Below are 24,493 nucleotides of genomic sequence, written 5' to 3' on the forward strand. Positions count from 1 at the left end.
CTCAAATCCTCGTTCTTTTCCTCATCTGTTTCTCTGTATGTGTGTCTGTATGTGAGAGAAAGAGAGAGAGAGAGAGAGAGAGAGAGAGAGCGTGCAGCACCCATGCTGCTTTCTTTACCTAGCTTTCAGCCCTCTGAAATGCAATTTTCATTTCCCCCGTTGATACTAAAAAACCCACATTCTCTCACACATCTCATTTCACACATATGGTAATGGAGAATATACTGTGTGTATATATATATATATATATATATATATATATATATATATATATATATATATATATATATATATATATATATACTGTATACATATACAGACAATCCTTATTTATCTCAACACTTTTTTGACTTCAGATACAATTTAAATATTTGTCTGTTGTGTACAGAAACAAAGCCTCTATGCCACAGAAGCTTTGCCGCATTTAAAGACAAGACCTAAGGTAATGCTTAGATTATGTGAGAGATGATTTGGAGAAACGTTAGCTTGAAATGTTGTAGTAGTGAGTAGTGAGTATGTCCACCGTTTGTGTTTAAATATAGCACAAGGGTTGTGAGTTATTCCCTCAGATACTGACTAAATATATTCTTTCTATCTATTTATACTCATTCTTTTCCTATTTTATTTTTTGTACCCATTTCTTCTCATGTTCCATACACAGAAATCAAAGAGGACTTGCATGTTGTGATGTCACACGACAGTCTGCAGAAAATCTCCGTCATTTCAAGATCTTGCAATCTCCTCCGATCAGTGAGAGAAAGTAAAGGCAGGATGTGAAGGTGCTAGTTTCAGATTTATTTAGGACAATCCATGAAGTCTACAGTGTGGGTCAAAACGCAGGCAGGCAGAAACCAATCAATCATTTATAAACATAATTAAGGAATAAACTTGAAACTGAGAAACAAAGAAACAAGAAGCTTCTTGAATGCAAAGGGACATCAGGCTCAGAGGAAACACGCCTCATGTGAGATCATGAGAGAATTCAGATCTCTAGCGCCCTCTGTGGTGAATCAGTATATCATGTACATGAGCTATGAGATCTGGTAAGGACTCTGACTCACTACACACTGGGACACTGAAGACTTAACTTCCTGTGATTCAGGAAATGTGAATTTCCTCATCAGTCACTGAAAAAACTTAAACCTATCAAATATTTAAGTTCTATATTTTATATAAGTTTTAGCTTAATCATTGGCACTTCAAGCAGGATCCGTGCGCCCTGATGAGTGAACTAGGGAGCTGATTGAGATGCAGCCACAGTAACAGTTGGGTACCATAGTAACTGACCAATCACATTACAGGGGCGGAGTCAGACTCTGGGGGAAATGTGAGTCAGGGAGGTAATTACTGCTGTCTTCCAGCTCAGAGAACCCTGCATTGAGTTATTCTACATTTATTGGTGTTTAAACTGCAAGCTATGATACAACATTAATTATTCAGTAGCTGCTGCAGAAAAGCATGTAGTTATGAAAGCTCCTGAAGGGTGTTCTCCATGCTAATCAGTTGATTAGATCAGTACAGTATTTACTTTTTATGAAGCACTTATGATCACAGTCTTAGTCACATTAAAGCTAGAATTAGGTTCAGGTTGATTGTTCAAGCATTTAAAGATTAAAGCAACTAAATAAAAGTTCCAGTCAGAAGCAACCATTACTTTATAGGGTCCTTTGCATTGTCTTTTTAAAAAGAAATGTTGTATATCGAACCCAGTTAAACCTTTACCTTTCAGAAAAAACTTTTTTTAATTGGAGTTAAATTTAAATTTAAGTTAAGCATAGGATCTTGGTGTCCAGAAATAATGAAAAAAATAAATAAATTCACAACACATTTAGAAAACACATTTCTAAAATAAAAAAGTGCATTTTTCAGGGAATATTTGGCTGTTTAATAATTTTCAGTTTTGAAAGAAATTCTATTTGGAAGTGTTTCTCAAATGCAGTGCTGCCTCAACTGGGTTCCTGTTACACCACAGCAATTTACCAACCATTACCACCTTTTATTATTAAATATCGACATGCACTTTTTGTCAGTTTGCTTGATCAATCCTGTTCTTTCTTTCATTACAGCAGCTTTTTAAAATCATTCGTTCACCAGCTTCTTATTTCGCTCACTAAAGAAATCTTTACTTTTTACATAGTTAATTGTTGCTATAGTAACCATAACGTATTGGAGCGAGAGCGAAAATATGCACCTGCACTTCGCTCGAAAATGAATCAAAACCGAGATCTACGTCAAGACCAATCGCATTTGAGAATACAGAGGCTCCTAAAAATAATAATCACAACAACTTTGATAGCAGGTGAACATGATTGGTGTCAAAAAATTCCTTGACAAATTTTTTCTTTGCAGCTGAGAGAGAGAGCAAGAGAGAGAGAGAGAGAGAGAGAGAGAGAGAGAGATGAGTGTGCTCTTGTCAGCTCTTGTCAGTTTTTCTCGGTCAGGCATATTGAGTAGCGAAGTGTAAGGAACGTTCTAGATGTACTGTGCCCAAGTGTTCTAGTTAAATATGGATCTCATTGTAGAGAGACGGAGAGGACGTCAAGGGAGAAACATTGAAGTTAATACTGGAGGTGGACGGACTCTCTTTTTTTTTTTAGAGGTCAAGAAGTTTAGTAGTCTGTCTGTATGCTTCTCTTCTGTCCAGATTATTAATAATAGATTGTCTCCGTTTATGATGCAACAGTCATGTGGTCAGTGTAAGGTGTGTGTGTGTGTGTGTGTGTGTGTGTGTGTGTGTGTGTGTGTGGGTGTGGAGGGTAAAAAAAGTTTCTTTCTCACTTTCTACCCCAAGCCTACTTTTTTTTCTTCTCTTCATTTCTGCAGGGACCTTTTGCACTTTCTCTGGTCTCTATACAGAGAAAAGCAACATGAAACTTTAATGCTCTCTCTCTCTCTCTCTCTCTCTCTCTCTCTCTCTCTCTCTCTCTCTCTCTCTCTCTCTCACACACTCTTCTGTCTGCTTCGGACTCTGCAGTTCAGGTTTTATTCCTGTGCCTCCACGTGGGGTTTTTACTCAGCTGAAGGATTTGCTGTGGGTTATTAACGAGGAAGATTGACACCCCTCTTTAAGGCTTTTAACATCGCAAATAAAACAGAATCTTGTGCGACAATAGCTTTAAGAGCCAAAACGTTTACCATCTGTCTGTTCGCTTGTGCTTGTACTTTATGTTTGGTATCTTGCTCCACGTACGTGTACATATGAAAAACCTGCTTTTCACAGTTTCCTCTTCACAGATGGACCATGTTTAGTATTTGTTCTTTTTTTTTGTATTTAACGTCTCGGGAAAGTCAGCTTGCCAATGTGCTTTTGTGTGTGTGTATGTGTGGGGGTGTGCACATCTATGTTCATGAGGTTTGTTTTGCTTCACACAGCACCACCAATTTAATATATTGCGTTAAAGGCCGCCTACAGATAATCAGTGTTTTGCGTTTGCCGGATGTTCTGCAGTCTTACCGCAAGAATGCTTCGTCATCAAGACACTTCTAAAGACGTCGATTTCTAGATTTTTTTAGAACTAGCACATCTTCATGTTTCTAATCCACCATGCAACAACAACAAAACAAGCCCACAGTTCTGCAGATAGGAGAATCCACTCGTCCTTGTTTCTGTCACATAATCATATCACAGAAAAGTTGATGGTAAAATTCTTGCAGATGATTTGTGACTTTGCTGAAACCGAGAGCAACACAGAGGATTTTACTGCTTATTTATAACCTCACACTAAAGCTACGATTTGGGATTGTTCACGGTTTTAGACTTGTTTACCAAGGTATGAAATGCTGCTCACAAAAGGTGAGCTCTGCCTTGTGCTCCGTCTCAGACCTTCTTGCCTCCTTTGTTTACCTTTTTTTGTTCCATGTTATGTTTTTCGTGTGAGTAAAGCTTTTCATCTGATGGGCTCAGGACAAGGGCTTCAATTATGAAAGTGTGTGTGTGTGTGTGTGTGTGTGTGTGTGTGTGTGTGTGTGTGTGTGTGTGTGTGTGTGTGTGTGTGAGAGAGAGAGAGAGAGAGAGAGAGAGAGAGAGAGAGAGAGAGAGAGAGAGAGATTAAGATTTCATCCATTATGATATTGTAGGTGTTTACATGACACTTTGACAAGGAGAGACATGAAAGTGCAGGCGTAAGCTGTGTGTGTATGTGTGTGTGTGTGTGGCAGGAGATCAAGTATAGGGTGTCTTTCAGTGATGCTTCTTGAAGTGTAAGCTCATGCAGTCTTGCCAATAAATCGCATCCTACAAAATGCTAATATAATACAACCCTTCTGTCCTGTATCCAGCACTTGAGAGAGAAGAGAAGACAGCCAGTCCTGTCTGCCCTAAAAAAAGTGAAATTAATCAATCAGCACTTCTATTTCGGTTCATATCGGAAATGCATATCTCTGTTAAAACTTTTTCGACCAGACACATTTCTAGTGCGTTATCTACAAAACGTCACACAAGACAGATAAATCAGGTGAGGATTAAAGACACTGCGACCTTGACTCGGCTTTCTTAAGGTCACACCAATGTTAAATCGATGCAAAGCAGCTTTATGGAAATATAGAAATTTAATATTTAATTTTATAAAGATGGTTTAAATTTTTTTTCAAATGTTTCTACACCCTGATCGGAGTCCACTTGTGGTACGTTACATTGATTGGACGAGGCATATCAGAGCAAAAACCATGCCATGAGGTCACTGAGGAACTAATTACAGAGCTCAGGGACAGGATTGTTGCAAGGCACAGATTTGGGGAAGGCTACAAAAACATTTTTGCTCTACTGACGATTCCCAAGAGCACAGCGGTCTACATAATTGTCAAATGGAAGACATTTGGCACAACCAGGACTCTTCCCAGAGCTGGTCAACAGGCCAAACTGAGCAATCATGGGAGAAAGGCCTTAGTACGAGAGGTGACCAAGAATCTGATGGTCACTCTTGACTGAGCTCCAGATATCCCGTGTGGAGATGGAACAAATTTCCAGAAGGACAACTCTCACTGTAGCAGTCCAACGATCTGGGCTTTGACAGAGTGGCTAGACGGAGGCCTCGGTGCAAAAAACATAAAATCCCACTTGGAGTTTGCAAAAAAGCACCTGAAGGACTTTTAGACAATGAGGAACAAGATTCTCAGGTATGATGAAACCAAGATTGAACTGTTTGGCTTCAAATCTAAACATTTAGTCTGGAAGAAACCAGGCATCTTTCAGAACGTGCCCAATACCTTCCTTAATGGTGAAGCATGGTGGTGGAAGCATGCTGTGAGGCTGTTTTTCAGCAGGGACTTGGAGACTAGTCTGGGTTGAAGAAAAGTTCAATGGAGCAAAGTACAGAGATACCTTCAACAAACACCTGTTCCACAGCACACAGGACCTCAGAGTGGGTTTACCTTCAGGTTTAGAACCCTGACCTAAACACTACTGAACATCTCTAGAGAGACCAGACACTGAAGTCAGCCTAAAGCGGAAGCGACTGCTACCAGAATCCGAGGGACTGTTTGAATATTATTTGTATTTGGTGTGACTGCTGAAAAAAGCAGAAAAAGTGAAAGTTTTGTTTTCAGGTGTCTCCTGAATCGGTGCTAAAAAGGTCAAATCTTATAAATGCCAGCGCTAAAAAATTCTGCACTTTCTGAAGATGGATGAAGGAACCGAATTTTTTTGAAAGAGTTTTTTTTTTTTTGTCATATTCTGATTCTTCATCACCAAACAAAATCCCCCAAAATTGAGTTCTTTTAAGTCTAAGACCAACATCCTGTATTACTGCATATCACACATACACACACACACACACACACACACACTCACACACATACACACACACACACACACACACACACACACACACACACACACACACACACACAGCTCACTAATCCCCTTTAACAATCTCACAATTTGAAGGTTGGAGGATTTTCCTCATCAAAGGCTATAGACCACCCACTATAACACACATACAGGGGCTTCTGCATGGTATCTGCTGCTCTAAAGCATGCACACACACACACACACACACACACACCCATACACACACACAAACACTTTGTTTTACGGATTGAGTTTGTGTTTATTAGCTACGCATGAAAGAAAGAGATGAGTTCATGTGTTTATGCTGTAGTGTGTGCGGGTGTGTGTGTGTGTGTGTGTGTGTGTGTGGGCATGCGTGCACCCAAATTTATTTAATTGCTTCCCTTTGATGAGAAAGTACATGAAAAGAACAGACTCCTTTGTCGATGAGATTCATTGTGAAATTTAAACTGTTTGTTGCTTGAAAGCTGCTTTTGAAATACGAAAAAGAACAAAAAAGGAAAAAAGAAAGATGGAGGCTAATAACAACAGTCATTTGCGTGTCTGGCTTAGGCGTGTTGAGTGGGGAAAGCGTCTTTTTTCCTTTTCTCTTGCTCTCTTCTTTTTCCCCCATCACAAAAGCAGCGGGCTTCTCGACACCACCTCCCTCCCTCCCACCCTCCTTCCATCACACTGGCGTTTTGTATTTGCGTGATTGATTGCTTCCAAAGACTATATTTTTTTTGCTTTGTGTTTTGAAGAGAATGTCTGCATTGTAGAGCGCAGATTCTTTTCTATAATTCCGAGAAGGGGCCGGAAGAGCAGTTTGGGGAATCTAGAGGGAGAAGCTTGTGAGTGCAACAGGAAAATGTGATTGTTATTTATTCATTTTTTATGTCAAAAAATTCTAATCGACTAAATAAGAAGGAGTGATAGATTTGTGAAATAGTTTTGATTTTCGCTTATGTTTGTATAGCAAAGGTGCCAATACTTATGGTTGACTTTCATGACGTTCTCATTTTTATTACAATATGGTGCGTGTGCAAGTGGCTTTGGTAAAAAAAAAAAAAAATAATGGACAGAATGAGAAAAATCTCCTTTGTTTATTTTTTTTACATCATCAGGAAGGTCTTCATTTTGCTATATGATAAGAAAACAACGTCAATGTGCAATAACTCCACCCCCGGTCTGTAACTCCTACCAACGTACATAATACAGTTTTCTGACCAAGCTATGACGGTGATCCTGAATGAGTGGGCGGGCAGGCGGGCGGGGCTGTGATGTCATTGGTCGGTAAACAAAATAGTGTCGCTGCTTATTATTACGTACTGTAGCGCTTACAATCTCACGACTTTTACTGTTGATGTACATCTGAGGAGGAAATAAAAAGGTCCCTGATTTTCACAGTGAAATTTATACACTGCTTAATAGAATTTTATTTTAACCTCTGGTACTGAGGTTAACCGCTAGGAAAGCGCGAGGAATACGTTCAGGTTCAGTACAGAAACCCCAGAGCGTGTATGCAGATATGGCAGTAGAAGTGAAACAACAGAAAAAGAAATGTTCGGTTCTAACCAAAAAAAATATGCTGAAATGTGTCATTAAATGCAATGAGGCTTTTGTAACAGCGCCTCTAAATCTCTCCGGCTCGTGAGCAAAGCTTAAAGAGCATCTCTCCGCCAAGCAGCACAGCTCGTACCCATTTCTCTGACTTTTTATTTTCTTTTTTTTTACGATTTGCTCGCAGCGACAGCACAAATGTGCTTATCCCTGCAGATTTCTAGCAGCGCTGTAAAATATAATGTACGTGTGTGTGTTAACATCAGGTAAATTGCTTATATCTCACACCTTATGTGTTAGATTTCATAGTGCATCCGTGTGTGTGTGTGTGTGTGTGTGTGTGGGTTTGGAGGGAGGGGGGAGTTACTGAAATGTCAGCACACACACACACACACACACACACACACACACACACACATATACACACACACACACACACACACACACACACACACACACACACACACACACACACACACACACACACACACAGTCTTCCCCCTCCCTCAATTTAATTGCTGCTTTTCAGGGACGCGCTTGACTGCATAATTGTCAAAACTCTGCGTGATTGAACTCTCCTTCACATAGCAAACCTGACACTTTCTGATGCGTCTCGTCTCTTTATGACACTTTTCAAATAAAGGAAGCGCTCCAGATGTTTGCCGTAATTTCCCCCTCCCTCTCTTTCTCCCTTCCTCGTTGCAGATTCCGGGGGTGCTACCGTGAGCGTGTGCAGGAGGTTTAGAGATTTGTGAGGACAGGCTGTCTGTGTGTTTGGCAGGCGTGGACAGGTCTGATCCTTGCCGCATATGAATATTTTAGCAAACGCTTACGAATTGCACAATGAGACGAAATGAAGCGTACTAAGGTTTGCTTATTACTGAATAAGTTTGCTACGTTTTTTTTTTTAATTAAATTTGCTACTTAATGAATGTTTCAGAGATGTCTCTTATTGACTCTATCTATCCGTATTAATATCAGGCACGTCATCAGCCTTTACTCATCCGCCTCAAACGTTTGCAAATCCACACTGTCGCTCCCTCATCATTCAGCTGATACTTTTCCGTCGGCCCCCAGAAATCTATCACTTGCTCAAAATAATACTTTATTATACAACATAAAATCATAATTCTTTAATTTAGCTTCATCAGACAAAAGTGCCAGCTCTTATAAACTAATATAAACCCATGTGATAAATGAAAAGCTCTTATGTCGGGATTTTCTTTTTACAGCATATCCTGGAGTGTTTTATTCCTCTTATACCACAGGTTGAAGGTTGAAAGACTTTCTGAAGTTACCTTTAAAATTCATTTAAAACTCATTTCCTGTTATCTGTTTAAGAACAGCTATAAGGAGTTGCTCTTATGCCTGATTATATTTTTTCTTTCTTCCTTTTTTTCTAGAAGTTTTCATTTACATTTCATTTACATTTAAGATATTTGGCAGACGTCCTTCTCCAGGGCGATGCACCAAAGTGCTTTTGAAGTCTGTCAATGAATAATTTAATACTGGTTCACTAGTTTACAGACTTAGGACACCATCAACCTAAAACAAACAGGAATGATAAGTGCTAGATTAACTTTTACATTTACATTTACAGCATTTAGCAGATGCCCTTATCCAGAGCGACTTACATTTTATCTTATTTTTATACAACTGAGCAATTGAGGGTTAAGGGCCTTGCTCAGGGGCCCAGCAGTGGCAGCTTGGTAGACGTAGGAATCGAACTCACAACCTTCCGATTGGTAGCCCAACACCTAGATTAGATTAAGTGTTTCAGGAAGAACCTGTCGTATAAAGACAGCCAGTGATTCAGCTGTTTGGACATCTAGGGGAAGTTCATGCCACCAGCCTGGGGCCAGAACAGAGAAGAGTCTTGCTGTGTACTTATCTCTTACACTGAGAGATGGTGGGACCAGTTGAGCAGTGCAGTAGATCTGAGGGAGCGAGGTGCCGTGAGAGGACTGATAGCTTTGAGGTTGTTACTGATAGCTTTGTTTCTATACCACAGGACACAGAAATCTTTGAACATGATTTTGAAAATAAAACACAGAATATTGTTGACAAAATGATATTAAAATCATGTGTTTATTGATTGGATCTGAATGCTGAATCAGATTATTCAGACAATTAGTATTCAGATACTACAGACGACATCTGTGGTCAACATCCGGCTACATCCGAGGCCTTTGAGTTCCAATGTTGTTCCTCTAAATAACGAAAAATAGAGTGATCAGTGTTTTCATTCCTTTTTTGCTAATCATACAGGATGATCTTTTCAGTAAAAGAAACGAAAAAGCCAGCTTTACCAGCAGCTGTACACACCCACGCCATCACGCTTTACAGATGTGGCAATGTACATTTGATCACAAGCCGTTTCTTTTCTTCTCTCGTTCTTTCAAATAAAATCTTTATCACACCTGTCTATAAAACTCTCCTCCCCAAAAACCCTCCCAAACTCCAACCCTACAGGCTTGAAAGGTATTTTTAGTAACGTTTAATCTTCCCATGCTGTTCATGAGGTTTACTGATGATTTACATCCTGTTTGAAACCATCTGAGTTCACATTCGTTTATTCCTCTTTACACCACAGCGCTGGTGAATTCACAGATCTGATCGGTTCATATTTTAGAACAGCAGCACTGGCGGTCCTTTATAATCACGGGTTTATATAAATGCATGGCCCAAAGTTCAGAGTGAAGCATTACTTCACCAGGATCTAAAATTCCTCATAGAGTTCATGATGCAAAGTGTTAACTAGATTCAGGATTAGCGAGCAGCCCTTCCAGGATTTCACAGAATCAGTCCATCTCCGCAACATTCGATGCAGATTTAGAAAGAAATATTGTGTTTCTGACTATCTGTCTGTGCTGGACGCTTAGCGGTTTCAACAGAGATGGGGTGGAGTGAAGGAATGGGGGTGTGTCTTTAACTCAAACCAGCAGGTGGTCAGCACCCACAGATGTTTTCTCAGCTACATACAGCCCTACACTCGTCGTGTTAGTCGTGGCCTCTAACCATTTAGAGAGTCTGACTCCTAAGGTTGTGGGTTCGAGTCTCGGGCTGGGCCACGACTGAGGTGCCCTTGAGCAAGGCACCAAACCCCCCAACTGCTCCAAGGGAGCCGCAGAATAAATGGCTGCCCACCGCTCCGGGTGTGTGTTCACGCTGTGTGTGTGCACTTTGGATGGGTTAAATGCAGAGAAAGAATTCTGAGTATGGGTCACCGTACTTAGCTGTATGTCACTTCACTTTCACTTTCACTTTCACTGTGCTGAGGTCAGGGCCAGGGGTCAGTTGAACAAGAAAGAATTAAAACAACGATCATATTAAATGTCAGTAAAGGATTTCACCACTTATCTTTTTTCACCGTCTTTACAGGCACCCTGCCTTACGAGATAAAGATTGTGATAGCGGGAAACCACGAGCTGACGTTCGATCAGGAGTTCATGGCCGATCTGATCAAGCAGGACTTCTACTACTTTCCGTCTGCCTCCAAGCTGAAACCTGAGAATTATGAGAACGTGCAGTCGCTGCTCACCAACTGTATCTACCTGCAGGACTCGGATGTTACTGTCAGAGGTTTCCGCATCTACGGCTCACCGTGGTGAGTGTCAACTCATCTGTCTGTCTCACTGTCACAATTCTACCTTTTTTTCTTTCCCAACCCTCTCCCTTTATTTCTTTCTTTCTTTCTCACACCTCTTCTTACCTCCATTTCTTTCTTTCTTTCTTTCTTTCTTTCTTTCTTTCTTTCTTTCTTTCTTTCTTTCTTTCTCAACAATATTACATTATGTAAAATATTACAGCCAAACAAAACTGGTCCATTAACTACCAGTAATGAAATGATGTTTTCCAGATCATTAGGAGACATAAAACTTACAGGTGAAGAGTTTTATTATGAATATTGACAAAAAAAAAGGCATAAGTACAAGATTATTGTTATTATTGTCAGGATTTTTTAATGTCTCATTTTGCCATCGTGGCATTTGGGTATTATTAAGTATTAGGTGACCTCGGGATTTGTAATCTTGATGATGTGATGATTTGAAAACGAGCTGAACTTCATCAGAGTGGGAATAGTACATCAGTGGAAAGTGTTAGTGTATTACATATAATAATCTTACTCTGGACAATCCTGAAACAGCGTCGAGTTGAAGGGGTGTGACTCCAAGTGAGAAGTGGGACGTTTGTGTCTTCTCTCTCTCTTTCTCTCTCTTTCTCTCTCTCTCTCGTCACCCCCTTGTCTGTTTGTCACCATATGTTGCTAAGTGTTCCCCTCCCCCTCAAGTCCGCCTCTATTTTTGCTCCATCTCTTCCCAGTTCCCCCATTGTCTGTCTCTCGTTAACACTTCTGCTGGCATCCCTCTGCGTCCAAGGCTGTATTTCCTCCTGATCAGACACACACACTCACACACACACACACACACACACACACACACACACACATACACACATGCACACTATCTCATTGTGCTACTTTCCTCCCACTTAGGGAATGTAATTGCTTGTAAGAAGACTTAAGCGTGACCGCGTACAATGGCGAGACGAGATCAGAGAAAAGAAGCTAAACCTACGTGGGCATGGGTGTGTGTGTACGTGTGTAGGGTGGGGTGTGTTTCACGATGCGCATCGATGCTTAGCGTGGGACGTATCGGTCCCTTGTGTCAGATAATTGGTTTGTAGAGTTGGTTCGCTCACATGTTACGTAGGAGAAGAAGTGTGTATGCAGATTTGTTTGGTAAAACAACAGAAATTCTAAAGTTTGGTTAAAGAATGTGCGTGTTTATATGTCTTAGTCTCAGGCAGAATGGGAAAATCTGGCAGGATGGAACTTATATTGACGCTCTGGGTCCCCATGTGGCAGGTTTTAAATTTAAACAAAAAAAAAAGAAAAAGATTAAAAATCATAAGGAAAGTTTTATTTTGCTTACGGAGGTTAGGGTTTGGGAGGAATTTTAGGTGTAGCTTAGCGATAACGAGAACCAAGTCAATTAATGGTCTTCAACAAGAGAAGTAATTGTGTGTGTGTGTGTGTGTGTGTGTGTGTGTGTGTGTGTGTGTGTGTGTGTGTGTGTGTGTGTGTGTGTGCTGTTGTCTTTGTGTCACACAAGCTCGATTCAAGCACAAATGTGTCAGGAAGTTGCCAAATTTGTGTGTGTGTGCGTTCTCTTTTCTGCACATCCTTTCAAACCATCATCAGTTGTTTGTCACTCCAAGTCGGACGTTTGTCTCCTCGGCAGGATGTAGCAGCACCGGTCTCCATGGTGATGTTGTTCCGCCAAAAAGTAAGGGCTTTCTGGACCAAGCCCATGTTGCCGCGGGTGACGGTTGCCTCAGATCAGAGCATCAGCTACATCTACGCCTCATCTCTTTATCCTCTCAGCCATAATTCCAAGATCTTCTCTCTCTCTCTCTCTCTCTCTCTCTCTCTCTCTCTCTCTCTCTCTCTCTCTCTCTCTCTCTCTCTCTCTCTCTCTCTCTCTCTCTCTCTCTCTGTCTTTCTCTCTTTCTGTCTGTCTCGCTTCATCTCTTCATCAAAGGTACACAAATCTAAATCTCATTCCTTGCTCTCTCTATTCTCTGTCCTGTTTCTCTCTTTGACAACTGCTCCATCCATCTCTTCTGTTTTTTTTCACTCCTGTCAATCTTCTGAGCCGTGTCTGTCTCCTGTTTCTCTTTGTTGTAGAAGATGTAAACACACACATACACACACACACACACAGACACACACACAGTTGTTTAGTGGACTAAATGAGATCCTGGCACATGGCGTTTTCCACTAAATCTCGACTATTTGTCATGCAGTGATTCTGGAATGAAAGGGACAGCATGGGGGAAACATGTGCTGTGTTTTTCTGTTCTGCTGACGCTAATGCAAGTTTACAAGTCATTTGTCATCCCACAGAAATGTGTATGTGCGCGTGTGTGTGTGTGTGTGTGTGTGTGTGTGTGTGTGTGTGTGTGTGTGTGTGTGTGTGTGTAAGGGGGTGAGACTAAAGACAGTCTGATGTTGGTGTAAGTGGTGTATTAAAGATATTCAGTTTGTTTGGATGCTATATCAACACACCCCTCTTTCTCTCAACACACACACACACACACACACACACACACACAACTGAAACTATATCGCATGATATATACGTGTGTGTGTGTGTGTGTGTGTGTGTGTGTGTGTGTGTGTGTGTGTGTGTGTGTGTGTAAGAGCATGAGACTATAACAGTCTGACAGTGTGTGTATAAGCGGGTGAGACTAAAGTGTGTGTTTGTGTCTGTGTGTGTGAACCTACTGAAAATATCACGTGTCCACTGAGCGATGAGGAGAGCGGTTGTACTGTTTAGTCTGTCACAAGCACACTAGAGTGCTGAAGTGTGCAGTGGGATCAGATATAAGGGATAAAACACTTGAGAATACCTGTGATGTTGATGGTGTATTGAAGCACAGTTTCTATTGCAAGAGTAACATTGCCAAATGTCCTGATTTTCCCAGGAATGTCCTTCTTTTTAATAGTCATTAATGTAATGTAAGTCAATGTATTCTCTCCCCTGGGCCACTGAATGTTTTTAATAGGCTAGAATGATATTTACTATTTCTGTTGATGTTTAATAAAACATTCAAGTTGTTTCAGTAACGACTGGCTGTAAACGTGATATAACTCCAGGTGATTAGCTGCAGGCAGCTCTGTATGTTCACTTAAAATACTGGTTTGCTAAATCAATTTAGATGACCATGCTAATTCTCTTACATTGCTATAATGGACATGTCTCGTTGGTTGTTGGCAAAATGGTTGTAGGTTTTGTCCAGGTTTTTTGTCAGATATAGGCCCGTATTCATATAGATTCTAAGAATCATCTCAGAGAGCCTCTAATTTAGTTTAAAATTGTCTAGGAATTTTCACTTATCTTAAAGGTAGGGTCTCCGTTGTTTGAAAGCCAATGTTGACATTTGAAATCACCAAAACAAACACACCCCTAACCCAAATGGGTCCCACCCCTGTTTTGATAGCTCCGCCCCACACATACACCAGACAAGTACTGTATAACCCAAGTATAACCCAGACAAGTATTATGGCGGAACCTCCTGGGGCAGCTGACCGAGGGTATATTTTTATCAATAAATGAACTCAATGAGTAATACTATGGTAATACAAATGTGTTTTTGTAGTACTGTGTGTTGTACCGTGAAAGGTTTAGCTCCGTTTCACACAAAAGCTGATCCTATATTAACACGTCCTACTTCTTTTCCTTATCGTAAGCCTTTCTTCGCTTTCTTTCTTTGTTTTTATCCTACATGTCAATGTTAAAACCGCTTTCTGCTAATGTCACACATGCGCACTGAACACTCTCTCCGCCCATATTGACAAGACACACCCCTTTCGGATCATTGGCTACAAGTTAGTTTTGTTTTTGTTTTGTTTGGCGCCCCAAGGCACTTTTCTGAAGCATTTCTCAAACAACGGAGACCCCACTTTTAAGAGTGATTCAGGACCTCAGTGATTTAATCTCAAAGCAACTTTGAGCAAGGAAAATACAACAATTTTTATCTTAGAGAGGAGGCGGGGCTTAACCTGTTTCTAGGTATGACACATTCTTTTGAAGTCAGGAGCACTTTTAAAATATGGTCTATTTTAAGCCTTTGCTTTGTCTCTATGTTAAGATATTTTAGACTATAATCATGTAGGGATTATGTTCATGATCGATCATATTAGAGATGTTCTAACATCTGTATGTTATAAATGTAATGTAAATGTAAACATCGACACAGAGCAGAAAAGTCATAGAGACGCATTATACCATTTCTGCCTCTACGGCATTTCAGCTCTGTATTAGTGATGTTAGAGTATCTATAAATAACATAGCGGCAGAAAATATAGATAAACATATATAATGTAATTATGTTTCGTAGAGGGGGCATGATCGCTTAGTGGTTAGCATGTTTGCCTCACACCTCCAGGTTTGGGGGTTCGATTTCCACGTCCGCCCTGTGTGTGTGGAGTTTGCATTTCCTCCGGGTACTCCGGTTTCCTCCCCCGGTCCAAAGACATGCATGGTAGGTTGATTGGCATCTCTGGAAAATTGTCCACAGTGTGTGAGTGAATGAGAGTGTGTGTGCCCTGCGATGGGTTGGCTCTCCGTCCAAGGTGTATCCTGCCTTGATGCCCAAAGATGCCTGAGATAGGCACGGGCTCCCCGTGACCCGAGAAGTTCGGATAAGCGGTAGAAAATGATTGAATGAATGAATGAATGAATGAATGAATGAATGAATGAATGTTTCTGAGACGTTATCTCTATTGTGATTGGTCACTAAAATAATCCACACACAATCTAATCTGGATCATCTTATTAACTCACTATCATTATTAATTATTGTACACAATACATTTCTTCTTCGCTTCACCTTTCAGTCATTTTCTCCTCCGATAAAGAAACTCTTAATCCTCTTAAAATCCTCCTCAGTACTACTAACACTTTATAACCTTATGAGCTCTTTAAGTGTCAAGGTGCTTTATGAATAACTTTTATCTTTACTCAGATCTTCTCTTTAATTTTAAGGGGAAATGGCAATATTTTTAAGAATTTTTTTAGAATTGTGTTTCTGCTGTAGGAACAAATCTTTACGCTAAGAGTTTTCATGAATACTGGCCCAAGTTTTTTGTCAGACATGCTTGGCAACTCTAGTCAGGAGGCTTTTTATTGTCATTTGGACCTGATGCAGTACACAGTAAAATGAAGCAACGTTCCTCCGCAACCCTGGTGCTACAAAATACCAGGGTAGAACTAGACATAGAACGACATAGAACTGAAGGCTAAAAAGTATGATGAGGGATAAAATAAACATTTGCCATATGTGTCATATGTCCACATGTTTACAAGTCCCTGCAAATGTATAACTGTAAAAAGGCTAATCTAACGTACTGTTATATAACCCTGTGATATGAACTGAATCCTGGACAACCGTCAGAGATGCTGTTGTAGAAAATGTCATAGAAAAACCTTCTGACCAATCAGGATGAAGCTTTGGAAAGGTAACGGATTGGATGAGCATAGTTCGGTAGGAGCCGACCCTGTGTAGTGCTGTGCTGGAGATTAGGACAGATCGATTTAACAGGATGATGAGCAGATAAATTAGTAGTCAAAGTTTGTCACTGATCAGTTGCCTCATCTCTTTCTACTCCTCTCTCTCTCTCTTTCTCTCTCTCCCTCTTTCTCTCTCTCTCTCCTCATTTGTTTCTGGGCACTGAGCTGCTTTGAACATGGCAGGGGGCTCAGCGATTTCTGCTGAGCACAACACGTGCCGAATTTGGACAAAGACTGATGAAGCGTGTACTGTAGCTCTGTGTGCTCTCTGAATCTGTGTGTGTGTGTGTGTGTGTGTCTCTCTCTGTCTCTCTTTCTCTCTCTCTGTTTCTCTCTCTCTATCTCTCTCTCTCTCTTTCTCTCTGTTTCTCTCTCTCTCTGTGTGACTATTATTTGAAAATGTTAGTCTGAATGTTGTTGATGATGTCTTTGAGGAGGCTGTCACGCAGTAAACCAGAGGAGAAAAGTCAGAGCGTCGTTTTTCCACACGAAAATGAAAATCGAAGACATGTTAGCTACCCAGTGACTCCACAAGAAATAATTAACGGCGGAGATGCAAAAGACTCTTTAATTAGATTTTTTAATTATTGAGAATTCACTTCTCTTCTGTAGTGTCCCAATTATAGAGGAGCCTCATCAAAAAAAAAAAAAAAAAAAAAAAACAGAAAGAGAGGCAGCATGAAAGAATGAAGAAACAAAAGAGAGTCCTCTTTATTTTGTGAATCTTGTGTGTTTTGATGAGTCTTCCTCGCTGATGAAGGCCACACGCTTTCTGCTGCTAATGAATATCCTTTTGATTGGAGGGACTGATGAGGAGGGAGGAGAAGATGATGAAGATGGTGATAAGTAATCTTCAGGATCGTGGTGGTGTGTGTGTGAGAGATGTAAGGGGTGTGTGTTTCACTGGTTGACCTTGCATATGTGCCATGGTGAATTAATTAAGCTGCGCTGTAATGCAGAGGACGAAGCGAGAGATTAGCACGGCGGCGGCCGGGTCTCTCTTCAGGGAGCGAACTCGCTGCTTTGCCTATGTAGGGCCGGCCACAGGGGGCCACACTCAATTAACAGCTGTCACAGTGAGGAGGGTGCAGATGGAGCGCCCCCTAGCCATGCTAAACTCTACACATTCCTCACAACACACAAAGCAATTACCCAGGATAAGATTAGACACTATTTTATTCTAATTTGTCATTTACTTGAATGTAATTCCTCCATTTTTGTGTCCAGAATTTAATTTATTTCATTATTTTAATATTTTATTATTATTATTTCAAAAAATTTTGTTTTTTATTATTTTCATTATATCAAATATTTTTATTTTTTATTAAAATTAATTCTGTTAATTTTTTTATTAAATGATTATAATAAAATAATAATAATTATTATTATTACTTATTGCCCTTGTTTTTATTTTTATTTATGTTAGATTTTTTTATTTTTTTTTATTTTACAAAAAAATTATAAATTATAAATATAAAATATTGGATATTGGATATTAAATGACTATACAATTACCATAAACCATTTCTGTACATGTTATTGATATCAAATATGAAATAATAATAGTTTTAATAATAGTGTTCTATTGGCAGATTTTTTTTTATATTATTCATTCTTACCATTTTTGGTTAATTCATTTTTAGATAAGTAATTGTAAGTCTTTCTAGAAAGGAGACATAATATTAGCATGAAACAGAAGAACCAAAACATAAATTTGCTCATATTAAAGTTGTTATTTTCCCCTGTGTTTATATTCTAATTGTATTTTATTGCTGGATTGTACAGCACATTTTAAGGCACCACATGTATGAAAACTGCGCTATAAAATACCTACTTTATTAATATTTTCCTCTTTGTTTCTGATGTAATGTCTGTTTTCTTCTTATTGCATTCTGCCCTCTGTCTGCTGCCACATTACAGCTGGTTAAACGCAATCGTTAAATAATCCTCACCTCCCAATTCTCATCTGCAGTACAGATAATAAAGTACAAAGCAAGGTAAGGTAAGTTAGCTGATGCTAGCTAGGAGCAGTAAGAGTGTTGTTATGGTTACAGTGTGTATGAACAGGTTTTTTTTTACCATAGGGCTTTACCATATAAGGAAAAAACGCATCCTGACCAGTGAGAAGTGGGTGGAGTCTGATACAGTGTAGACAACTGATTGGTCAAAGACACTTGATACTCAGCAGCAAAGTGACTGTTTCAAAGATTTCTTTCTCATGCAAATATCCTCTTGAAGCCATTTCATAGTTTTATGTCTCTTTGTTTCATTAACCCTGTTCATTTCTATAAACACAATGTTTTGCTGTTTGCAGTTTTAAAAGTTTACATTTGTCAATATTTTACCTGATTTCCAGTACCCATCTTTTCAAGCTTCTACTGGTGCTGCATTACAGGAAGAGTAACACAGTTTACAGTCAGTTTAGTCTAAAGCAGTGCTCAGTTCTCATGTGGACCAGGAAGTGCAATGTGGTACCGAACCCAAAACCCGAGAGGTGGTATGAGCTCAGTCGCACTGAAAGTGAACGCAACTCGTACTCATGTTCAGGTAGTAACCTGCACATGCGTTGTATCCGATGATGACGTCATTAGCACGAGTGACAGGGGAACATTGTGGGATTCAGATGCCTTACTTGGGTGAGATGCCTTACTTCGCATAATGGATTAAAAAAAAAAAAAGAGGTGCGTTGACATAGTTGTGTTCTTCATGAACGTTTTTCAAGATCTAAGATGACCGCAAACGCACCTGGAACTCTAATTCAGACCAAAAGTCCTGGTTTATTGTTAGATTTATAGATAGTTGTTCAACTGTAAAAAGTGACTTTGTTTGGGTCACTCGTTGGAACACAATCGGTCTGTCTAGAATACATAGTTAATAAGAGCCTTATGAGTGGGACAAGACTTTTAACATGAAGTACATTTCCTCAGTTAAATCTGATTTTGATTCTGATTCACTGAATCATGTTTGTATGTGTAAAATATAGTGAGCTTTTCTAGAAGAAGCTACGTCACTGTTTTCTGTGTTTAACCTCTACCAAAAAAATAACGACTCTTTGATTGAATATTTTCTTATGTCTATTTCTTGGCTGTTATCCCATGCTTTGCCTTGGCATCAGATGGAGTGATCTTTGTCCCACATCAATGTCTAACCAATGTATTTTCACAACTAGGAGGAGGAACAAGCACTTCTTCCCCTCCTCCCTTTCTTCCTTATCATTCTCCCTCCCACCCTGCACGCTTTCTCTCTCTCTCTCTCTCTCTCTCTCTCTCTCTCTCTCTCTCTCTCTCTCTCTCTCTCTCTCTCTCTGTCTCTTTCTCTCTCTCTCTCTCTCTCTCTCTCTCTCTCTCTCTCTCTCTCTTTTTCTCTCTCTCTTTATTGCTCTCTCATCTTCTTCTTTCCTCCTCACTTCCTCCCTCCTTCCTTGCTCCCTTCCTCTCTCTCTCACTCTCTCTCTCTATTTTCATTGCTCTCTGTCTCATCTTCTTCCTTCCTTCCTTCCTTCCTTCCTTCCTTCCTTCCTTCCTTCCTTCCTTCCTTCCTTCCTCACTTCCTCCCTCCCTCTCTCTGTCTCTCTCTTTCTTTTCTTTCTCTCTCCCCCCTCCCCGAGAACTTTGAAATAATTTGAGTCTCCTGGGTTTTTACACATTCTAATTTCGAACTAAATGGGACATCTGTTTGAGAAAAGGAAGATTTGCCTCGGTTGCTACGGCAACTATCACTCCGCGGGAAAGAGAGAGAGAAGAGAGGGGGGTAAAAAAAGGGTCCAGCAGTTTTACAGATTGACTTCACGGTAGACTTTACCAACACGTCCAATACATCCCTCTGTGAAAAACTCTGATTTTCATCATTCAACTAAAAACACACTTTTTTAAAAAACATTTTTTTATTCCTCTTTCTTTTTCTCATTTCCTGCTGAATCTCAGTCTCTGTATAAATCCTGTACAATTTCTGCCAAATGATGGCATATTAGATAATTACCATTGTGCATTAAGTGTTCTGCCAATTAGTTGAGAAAAAAGTCATCTTTAAGTGTACACACACACACACACACACACACACACACACACACACACACACACACACACACACACACACACACACACACACACACACACACACACAAATGCACAGAAACACACTATATTACAAAAGAGCTTTTATCTTCCCTAAAAGCTAGTCATTAGTTTTGAGGATTGATCATTATTTAAGAAAGTGCTTTCACAGCAGTTATAAACTTTTAACCCGTGGCTTGTGCTGTTGAAGTCAGAGGGTTGCAGAACAATCACAGCCTTGCAGTTTGAACGTGGACCATTTCAGATATTCCAAACTGAAAAGTTCAAAGAAAGTGTTCAAGAAGTTTGCTGTGGATTGTTTACATGAAGATGACGATGGCGGTCGGTTTTACCCTCAGCGTTTTAAAAATGTATAGAATTGAAATATACAGCAAATGACTGTTTTTTTTTCTCCCTTGATCGTTCTTGTCCGGGTCCAAACCATCAACCAGATCATACAAATGCTCCAAACCAATGAGGTTGCAGTATATTACAATCGGACTCTAGAATTCATCCAGAAGAAGTTGTTGTTTGCCCTCTTCCACATACCTGAGCTCACAGATGCCTGCCATCGTCGTGTATTTCAGACATTCAAAGACGAGATGCAAACTACACGTGGTGTTTAAGGACATTTACATCTACATTTACAGCATTTGGCAGACAACAGGACAACAACCTTCTAATCAATACACAATTGTCAGGATGTACATGACTGTAGAAAGGACACTATTCATAAAAGCACTGTCCGGTGTTTATAATCATTTATAAACATACCCTCCAGTATTACCCAAATGAGGATGAGGTTCCTTTTTGAGTCTGGTTCCTCTCAAGGTTTCTTACTCTTCTCTCCAAGGGAGATTCTAGGCATTTAGAATATTCAACCCCTTGAATATAGCAGAAAGCTACACTTAGCAGCTGGATTGATCTTTAAAATCAGAGATAAATTTTTGTAATAAATAAAAAGAAAAGGATATAAAATATATTTATTTTTACAAATCGTTTATTCATTTATTTATTTATTTTTATTGTTGAGCAAATCTAAGTATCATCAGACGTACATCATACGTTGTACCAGACTTTCGTCTCGCTTTTTTCTCACTGTTGTTTGGCTCACTTGATGGAAGAAAATAACCGCCTTGTCCACGGACATATGCTACGTTTTTTATAGTTCTTGTGCCTAAATGTTTATAGATGCTGAAGGACTTCATTCATCTTAAAGCCAGAGGAAAACTCACCTGATTATGTAATGTTTCAGCACTGGTCCTTAAAAAAGTGCCCTAAGAACAAGACCCAACTCAGGTACAGGCCTCTTGTTTGTGGAAAAAGAGAGAGAGATAGAGCGATATATATAGAGAGAAAACCTCCACACCCAGTTTTATCTTCCTTGTAGAGGCCCTGGGGGTTCTCACCCTCCCTTCCATCTTATCATCCAGAAGGCAATAGTTTTGTATCGCTCCAAGCATCACCATATGACACTTTTTCTTGCTAGCTAACAAACACACACACACCCACACACACAAATCCGGAAGCAGCCGCTCATGATGGTGTTATTCTGCACCTGCTCCTCACAGTTCAGACTTGAGGGGCCTGGCAGTAGCATAAACAACCAACACGCACGCACACACACACACACACACACACACACACACACACACACACACACACACACACACACACACACACACACACACACATATACACTCTTTCCTTCTCTCTCTCACACATACTCTTTCTGCATTAGTCCTATCCAAGGCTGTTAGTGAATTGGAGTGACATCTGGTTCTTCATTTGTGCTTTTGCTCTCTCTGTCCCTCCATCTCCTTCCTTCCACATCACATCTATTCCCATTCCTTTCACCCCCCTCCCTCCCTCATTCCCATTGCTCTTCTCCTGAGTTGTTTCTGGCAGCAGATGTATCGTAACTCCTCTGCTACAACATGCACTGTACCACTGTACCTGCCTTAACGTATTGGCAACATAATTATAAAGCATGCATGTGTTTGAGGCCTTCCAGTGGGAGCTCATTAGTCGTGCACAATGTGTCGCTTTGAGTCCCACAAGTCTCCCTGTGCTCTTATAGTCCCTCGGAAAGACTCAGAATGAAGATAGAGACATAGAAAGAGACAAGGAAGTCTTTGTTAAGTAAAGTGTGTGGAGAACTTCTGTTATGTGTTTTGTTTTAGCTCTAATAGTAGAGTCATTTCATCATTTCATCAATGGAACAAAACAATGCATAACACAACACTCGCCCTAATGTGTTCACCTGTACTATAATGGTTTTAGTTTATTTTATTCTTTCTATAGTAATAAATAATAGTCTATTGTACTGGGGGATGTGGAAGCTCAGTGGTTAAGGTGTTGGACTACTACACAGAAAGTTGTGAGTCTAAATCTCACATCCACCAAGCTAGCTCTGCTGGGCCCCTGAACAAGGCCCTTAACCCTCGGCTGCTCAGCTGTATAAATGAGATACTGTATAGCATAGGTCGATCTGTATCAGGGCATCTACTAAATGCCGTTTATGTATACTTTTTGTGCATGTCACATTGTCCCCACTTTTGTTCCCATGTATGTGGTAGCCTAGCAGTTAATGTGTTGGACTATTTCAAATCAAATCAAATCAAATTTTTGATTTAATCAGAAGTGTTGTGAGTCTGAACCCTAGATCCACCAAGGGGCCACTGAGGAAGGCCCCTAACCCTCAGTTGTTTCGGTGTTTCAAAAATGTAAAACTGCTCTGGATAAGGGGTCTGCCAAGTGGTGTGAATGTAAATGTTGTTTTCTGACTTTTGACTCTGTGTATCGACTCTTGTTTCATTACTTTGCCTGTGTTTTGACACCTGGCTGATTTTTGGCCCTGAACACAAACAAACACTGAGTTTACACACTTGTCCTGTGTCAGCTGACGGTTGTTACACGAAAGCCCCTGGTGATGTCATTTTAAAATATAAATCATAGAGATGCCATTAGTCCGAGGTTCAGTATCGGATACCAGCAAAAAAAAAAAAAAAAAAGATGGATCATGTATCAGACAAAAAAACAAATGAATTTGGAAAGATTTGGAATTTACGGAGGGATTTTTTTGTTTTATTTGTATTTTTTGTAAATGAACAATGAACATACAAAAAAAACTTGTGTATTTTTGTAAGGAAAACTTTTTTATTATATTTATATTTGTATTTATACCGAATCATGTACCGCATTCGAATTTGCAGTATGATTAGTGTGCATGTTTCTGTATCCTGTCAAATGGTTTGGATTAAAAAAATTTAATTTTCATGTTTTTTAAAGAAAAAAAATCCATTTCTGCTGATACTCAAGGTTTCAGTATCAGAAAAGAATAATTTTGCACCATAACAAATGATAGTATTTTCCTAATATAGATTATACAGTTCTATTTAAAATAGAATAAAAATTAAAAAGACTATAGAAATAATAAATCGTTTCAGATGTGTTAAAATGCCCAGACACAAGCATGACTAAGGAGCATATGCACAACTTCACCCCTTATTAGAAAATCTCAAGCTCTAAAAAAAAATCAGAAAAGTGTAAGACAATAAAATTGTGTCCACATTGCAAAAAAAAAAAAAATACAAATAATTCACACACTTAACTTGCATGTAGTGGTTATGTCCTTATAAACAACAACAATGAAAACGAGACAAAATAAACAGGATTGTTACAATTAGCATTCACCGCTAAACAAATTTCCATCTGCCTTGCCATGTTGAGGGAGCACCACCATTGTGTCAGCTTGTCTCGTCTTGTTGTGAGTGGCAGAAAATCTGACTGTCTGAAACACACACAGTTTTCTGTGGCCTTGTTAGATGGAAGAAAAAAAACTATTTCCAAGTTGAATTCTGTGAAATCGTAGAGATATTTTTCCTCAGCGTATGCAAGGTGTTATTGAGTGCAGTTTGTATGGCTGTAACTTCGCAAGTGTTTGTCATATACTGTATGTGTGTGTGTGTGTGTGTGTGTGTGTGTGTGTGTGTGTGTGTGTGTGTGTGTGTGTGTGTGTGTGTGTGTGAGAGAGA

The 24,493-nt window shown here is 39.7% G+C and overlaps 1 protein-coding gene across 1 annotated transcript in view; it reads left to right on the forward strand.

The window, feature by feature from the left end:
* mpped1 (metallophosphoesterase domain containing 1) overlaps nucleotides 1-24,493 on the forward strand; it is a 49,648-nt gene that overhangs the window by 5,752 nt on the left and 19,403 nt on the right. The window contains exon 4 of the mRNA XM_047804429.1: nucleotides 10,709-10,934. Coding sequence (XP_047660385.1) covers nucleotides 10,709-10,934 — 226 coding nt within the window. The remainder of the gene's footprint in view (nucleotides 1-10,708; nucleotides 10,935-24,493) is intronic.

The sequence above is a fragment of the Tachysurus fulvidraco genome, chromosome 19 (genome assembly GCF_022655615.1).
Source record: "Tachysurus fulvidraco isolate hzauxx_2018 chromosome 19, HZAU_PFXX_2.0, whole genome shotgun sequence".
In the NCBI taxonomy this organism is placed as follows: Eukaryota; Metazoa; Chordata; class Actinopteri; order Siluriformes; family Bagridae; genus Tachysurus; species Tachysurus fulvidraco.